The sequence below is a fragment of the Nannospalax galili genome, unplaced genomic scaffold, assembly GCF_000622305.1.
Source record: "Nannospalax galili isolate Female #2095 unplaced genomic scaffold, S.galili_v1.0 scaffold14918, whole genome shotgun sequence".
Lineage (NCBI taxonomy): Eukaryota > Metazoa > Chordata > Mammalia > Rodentia > Spalacidae > Nannospalax > Nannospalax galili.
Genome location: NW_008340280.1, coordinates 13803 through 20569, shown reverse-complemented (window position 1 = coordinate 20569; position 6767 = coordinate 13803). Strand labels below are relative to the sequence as shown.

The following is a 6767-nucleotide window of genomic DNA, read 5'->3' as shown; positions in this document are numbered from 1 at the left end:
TCTTAACATAAGCATGTCGTAGGCCAGAACATCTCATCACAGACTCATTTGTCTACTTACCTCGCTGTTGGAGGCCAGGCTCCTGAAATCTTTCTCTAGTCCTGATTTCCCCCACAGGCCAAAAGCAGAAGAGATCTTACTGGACCCTCTCACCCCTGGCCCACATAGGTAATAGGATGTATTGATTCAGGCAGCTGCTCTCCTACTTGCATTTACACTCGTGAAATGCCATATATCACACTGACATTGGGCTCTTTATTTGGGGAAATTTTACAGCCTTTATTTTTTCAAGTAAACATTTTAAGCATTTCAGAAAGAATTGGTTTTGGATAACAAGTTTTCTTCTAAGATAATAGAAGGTGTTTGAAGAAGTTTGTATACTTAAGCCATTTATCTATTTACATTTCATGCTACACTAACTAAAATTTTTTTTCTGTTTTTAAAAAGGAAAATGAAAGATTGTATAATCAAGTAAAAGCTCTTCAAGAACAAAATAAGAAAAATGAGGAGCAAGTGTTTAAGGAAAATCAGAATTTATTCAGCGAGTTAGCTTCTCTAAAGTATGTCCTTGTGAATTTTTTTTTATGTGTATGAGTGTATTGCCTGCATATATGTGAGTGCACTCATGTCATACAGTGCTGCGGAGGTCAGAAGAGGGCTTTGGATTCCCCTGGAACTGAAGTTAAGGACAGTTCGTAGCCGCCATGTGGATGCTGGGATTCGAACCCAGGTCCTCTGCAAGAGCAGTCAATGCTCTTAACCAATGAGCCATCTCTCCAGCCCCGTCCTTGTGAAATTCTTACAATTACTATACATAACTGTTTGTAAGCATTCTGTTGTCATAATTTATTTTTTCTTAGAAAAAGTTTTTACATGTATCTGTTTTCACTTGTATATTGATTTCCAATCTAATAACTTTTATATTAAATATTAAAAAGATTTATCTTTTAATACTGGATAACTTGTATATACTTCAGTATTCTCAACATATTCATATTTGAGTTTAAATCACTTTCAGGAAATTGAAATTGCAGTGTTTATCTTTGTTAGTAATTCCAAGATGCTTAATTTCCTAAAGAACGATGTAATAATATTTTAAAAATAAAACTAGTATCATGTTGTTCTTAGGTCAGGTTCTTTGGGAACAGAATAACTGTAGGATAGGTCAAGGAAGGGGCAGAAGGGAGAGGAAGTAGGATAGGGTCACACTTGGAACCTGGCTTCACCCTGCAGCTTCCAGGGAGCTCTGGAGAACAGACTGCATGAAACATTCCCCTTCTGCCAAAAGTGACCCAACCCATACCAATACACCTCAAGGAAGCCTTACTCTTCCCACATCTGACCAAGGGGATCTGGTACCTTCCACATTTACAAATTTACATTTTTTTTTACAACATTTACCATTTGCTCAAGGGGATATGGAATCTTCCTCAAATGAATCAGGATCTGTAGGTCCTTTGCCATCTACCCAGAGGGATCTGAGTCTTTCTACAACTGCCCAAGGGGTGGAGGGTTTTTCTGTGTCATTTGAAGGGCCTGTGGTACTGCCTGAGGACTCCCAATGGAATTTCAGTCGTTTTCCCTACCATGACCATAATGTCACAGGCTCACCCTCTCACAGTGGAGGCCCCATGCGTTCCTCCCAAGGAAGACTGAGACATGCCCCCTTGAACAACAGGGTTTCAAACATTCCTCAAAAATCCAAGAGGGTGTGAAACATTCCCCTTCTGCCAAAAGTGACCCAACCCATACCAATACACCTCAAGGAAGCCTTACTCTTCCCACATCTGACCAAGGGGATCTGGTACCTTCCACATTTACAAATTTACATTTTTTTTTACAACATTTACCATTTGCTCAAGGGGATATGGAATCTTCCTCAAATGAATCAGGATCTGTAGGTCCTTTGCCATCTACCCAGAGGGATCTGAGTCTTTCTACAACTGCCCAAGGGGTGGAGGGTTTTTCTGTGTCATTTGAAGGGCCTGTGGTACTGCCTGAGGACTCCCAATGGAATTTCAGTCGTTTTCCCTACCATGACCATAATGTCACAGGCTCACCCTCTCACAGTGGAGGCCCCATGCGTTCCTCCCAAGGAAGACTGAGACATGCCCCCTTGAACAACAGGGTTTCAAACATTCCTCAAAAATCCAAGAGGGTGTGAAACATTCCCCTTCTGCCAAAAGTGACCCAACCCATACCAATACACCTCAAGGAAGCCTTACTCTTCCCACATCTGACCAAGGGGATCTGGTACCTTCCACATTTACAAATTTACATTTTTTTTTACAACATTTACCATTTGCTCAAGGGGATATGGAATCTTCCTCAAATGAATCAGGATCTGTAGGTCCTTTGCCATCTACCCAGAGGGATCTGAGTCTTTCTACAACTGCCCAAGGGGCGGAGGGTTTTCCTGTGTCATTTGACGGGCCTGTGGTACTGCCTGAGGACTCCCAATGGAATTTCAGTCGTTTTCCCTACCATGACCATAATGTCACAGGCTCACCCTCTCACAGTGGAGGCCCCATGCGTTCCTCCCAAGGAAGACTGAGACATGCCCCCTTGAACAACAGGGTTTCAAACATTCCTCAAAAATCCAAGAGGGTGTGAAACATTCCCCTTCTGCCAAAAGTGACCCAACCCATACCAATACACCTCAAGGAAGCCTTACTCTTCCCACATCTGACCAAGGGGATCTAGTACCTTCCATGTCCACAAATTTACATTTTTTGCAACATTTACCATTTGCTCAAGGGGATATGGAATCTTCCTCAAATGAATCAGGATCTGTAGGTCCTTTGCCATCTACCCAGAGGGATCTGAGTCTTTCTACAACTGCCCAAGGGGCGGAGGGTTTTTCTGTGTCATTTGAAGGGCCTGTGGTACTGCCTGAGGACTCCCAATGGAATTTCAGTCCTTTCCCCTACCATGACCATAATGTCACAGGCTCACCCTCTCACAGTGGAGGCCCCATGCGTTCCTCCCAAGGAAGACTGAGACATGCCCCCTTGAACAACAGGGTTTCAAACATTCCTCAAGAGTCCAAGAGGGACTGAAACACTCCCCCTCTGTCAAAAGATACCCAATTTTTCAGGATGTTATTGGAAGTTTCCTTGACCACGAATGTCACCATATTTATTGACAGGCTCCCTGGTCTTTTAGATGACCTAGAACATAACTAGTATAGCCATTAGTGTGTACTGATCTTCCATGTACAATAGAAAAAGGTACACCCTTTAGTAGACAGAGATAGCAGCTATACATACTAAGCAGAGAATGTGTGTGTGTCTGTGTGTCTGTGTGTGTGTTTAATTGCTCCTTCCTCTCCTGGTCAATGTAGCCAAGAGTATGGTCTTGATGCTTGAAAACATTTACATCTTTCTTTCCTGATATATCATTAATGATTATTTTTAAAATAAAATAAAATTTAAAATTAATGATTATTTTTAAAAGTCATATCTGGACTGGAACTGGAACTTGGTAGAGTGCTTACTTAGCATGCATGAGACACTGGGTTCAGTCCTTAGCACCACATAATTATGCCTTGTGGCACATGCCTATAATCTTAGCACTCTGGGGTTAGAGACAGGAGGATCAAAAGTTCACAGTCATCCTCAACTACATAGGAAATTAGAGACCAGATTAGAAACTACATGTGACCCGGTCTCAAAAATCAGATAAATAAGAATAAATTTTAAAATATCAGGGCTGGAGAGATGGCTCGTGGTTAAGACCACTGCTGCTCTTACAGAGGACCAGGATTCAGTTCCCAGCTTCCACATGGCAGCTAACAACCATCCATATCTCCAGTTCTAGGGGATATGACGCCCTCTTCTGGGCTCCATGCTGGGCTCCATGGGCATTGCATAACACAGTGCACTTACATGTGGCAAAACACTCATACACATAATTTTTTTGATTAAAATTAAATAAAAATAACACATCTTTATTATGTTTTGAAAGAACTGCTCTAGAATCCCAAACTAAATAAACTTCCATGATAAAAATGAGTAATATATTTAGACCCATCAGGGCTATATTATCTTGTATAGATAGATCTCTTGGAAAAATATAAAAATTGAATCTAAGGTCCGAATAGCTTTTTGTTTTGTTTGTTTCTGTGTATACAACTGGGATTTGTGTTTGTCAGAGAAGTGCAGAAGACAAAGTGTCACCTCTGGGCAAATACGTTCAGTGCATTTTTTCAGAAACCCTGTCCCTTTTCTCTGAGAATTGGAAGAAAGTGCTTTAAAATTTCAGTTAAGCCAAAAGTCTTAGTATTTCTATTCTTTTAAAACAAAAAAAATAAGCATTTCCCTTAGCTCTACTCTTTTAGCATGTTAATAAAGTTTTTTATCTTTAGTGATTTATATGGTTCTAGTTCATTACAGTATTTTGCATTAAAAAGAATGTCTTTTTAATATTCTTGTCATTTTATGTTTTAGGAATATTTTTATTATTCCAAAGAGAGGCAATTTTTAAAGCACTTTCCTAGAAATAACTTGAAGCAGATTACATAAATATATATACACAATGAAGTCTTAAGAGTGGAAAAGTAGGAGCTACAGAGATGGCTCAGCGGTTAAGAGCACTGACTGCTCTTGCAGAGGACCCGGGTTCGATTTCAGCACCCACATGGCAGCTACAAACCGTCCTTAACTCCAGTTCCAGGGGGAATCCGAAGCCCTCTTCTGACCTCCACGGCATTGCATGGCACGGGTGCACTCGCATACATGCAGACAAGTACACTCATACACATAAAATAAAAATAATAAATAAAGTATTTTTAAAAAGGGTGGAAAAGTAGGGATAAGAAATCAAAGACTAAAGCTGGGCATGGTGACACACATCCTCAATCCCAGCACTTGGGAAGCAGGTCCTGCAGATCTCTGTGAGCTCGAGGCCAGCCTAGTCCACCCAGCAAGCTCCAGGCCATCTGGGGTCACAGAGAGACCCTGTCCCAAAAAGAACAAAACAAAACAGAATCAAAGACGAAAGGATTTGCCAGCATGGGGTCAACTTTGGTGAAATAATAAAGGTTTTCATTAGCTCTGTTTTTGGTGTTTTGAGACAGGACCTCCCAGTAGCCCCAGCTAGCCTGGAACTCACTATGTAGACCAGGCCTGGCTCTAATTCTTTTTATTATGTGCTGATTGTGGTGGCATATACCTTTAATCCCAGCACTGAGACGGTAGAGAGGCAGGCAGATCTCTTGAGTGGCCCACAAAGTGACTTCCAGATCAGCTGGGGCTACAGAGAGACCCTTTCTCAAAAAGACCCCCCCCCCCCCCCCCCAGTTTACAGCTGCACTGGAAAGTCTGCACTCAAATACAGATCCTTTGACTTCCCAACAGCCACACAAAATGGTGAGAGAGGTGCCTCCTGGCATTTTGGGCTTATATATCCTTATCTACCCCCCTCCATATGCAGCTAAGGTTGACTGATTGGGCGGGAGGAGTAATTCTCTTTCTTCTCAATTCCTTGATGAATGGGGAAGGAGGTGTGACAATAGCTTGCAGGCATAGTTGTCAGAGGACACTTCCAGGTAACATGCCACCCCTTCCTCTGGCTCTTACATTCTTTCTGCCAACCTCTTCCACAAAAGTCCCTGAGCCTTGGAGGGGCTGATAAATGTGGGATGATCCTCCTCCCATTGTGGCAAGGCACTGAACTTTCTGGTCTCTGCGTCATCAGTTTTCCATGTGCCGTTGGCCCATTTCAGTGGGATTCCATCTACACCATGTGGAGGCCAGATCCAGGCACTTGCAGGCGGTCTCCCGAGTTCTCAGCCTTTATGCCAGATGGAGGCCAGAACAGGCACTCTCAGGCCGTTTGCTAAGGTCTCAGCCTTACCCTACCATAGGGCTGAGGTCTGTACTAAGAAAATGAAATATAAGCATTTCCCTTAAGTCTATTCTTTTAGCATGTTAATAAAGATTTTTTAATCTTTAGTGATTTATATGGTTCTAGTTCATTAGAATATTTTGCATTAAAAAGCATATCTGTTTTTTTAAAAAAGATTTTATTTTCGAAATCAGAGAACAGATGCACAAAAGTGGTTCCCTGTCTCAAGTAGTTGAAGATGCAGAGCCCACCAGAAACCAGAGTTTTACAGATCTAGCAGAGGTACGGGAAACACAGGTAAGTTGCATAAGGATTTTAACTATTGGGGTTGGGAAATTATCATTAAAAATTCCAATCTATGTAAAAAACCTGTTTTATAATACATATATGAGTAAGATATATTTTGAAATAAGCTATTTTAAAACTAAGACATATCTATAATTAGCATTTAGTATTCCTGAGGCCTTAATATAGAGGAAATAGCAGAACACTGGCTTAATGCAGTCCAACCTCTCATCAGACATGGAACACATCAGAGATATTGCATCTGGGGGACACCATATACTTTTTTTTTTTTTTTTTGTCTTTTTGAGATAGGGTCTCCCTGTAGCCCCAGCTGCCATGGAACTCACTATGTAGACCGGTATGGGCTGGAACTCACAGAGATGCCTCTGCTTCCCAAGTGCTGGGACTAAAGGCGTGCACAACCAAGCCCAGCTGTATACTTTATTTCAAACAAATTCCTGGGACTGAAGAGACAGCTCAGCAGTTAAGCACATGTACTACTACTCTCACAATGGACCTGAGTTCAGTTCTCAACACCCAAATCAGGCAGATCACAACCACGTATAACTCCAGCTCCAGGGGATCCAACACTGCTGGTCTCCAAGAGCACCTGCATTCATGTAGACACATACACA

The 6767-nt window shown here is 41.7% G+C and overlaps 1 protein-coding gene across 1 annotated transcript in view; it reads left to right on the top strand.

Moving 5' to 3' along the window:
- Positions 1 to 66: 66 nt before the first annotated feature.
- The window catches only part of LOC103735975 (centrosomal protein of 162 kDa-like), a gene marked incomplete at its 3' end in the record, with an annotated part of 13032 nt that continues 6331 nt past the window's right edge, over positions 67 to 6767 (top strand). The window contains exons 1-2 of the mRNA XM_008835390.3: positions 67 to 560; positions 6042 to 6144. Of these exons, the coding sequence (XP_008833612.2) occupies positions 6049 to 6144 (96 nt within the window). The remainder of the gene's footprint in view (positions 561 to 6041; positions 6145 to 6767) is intronic.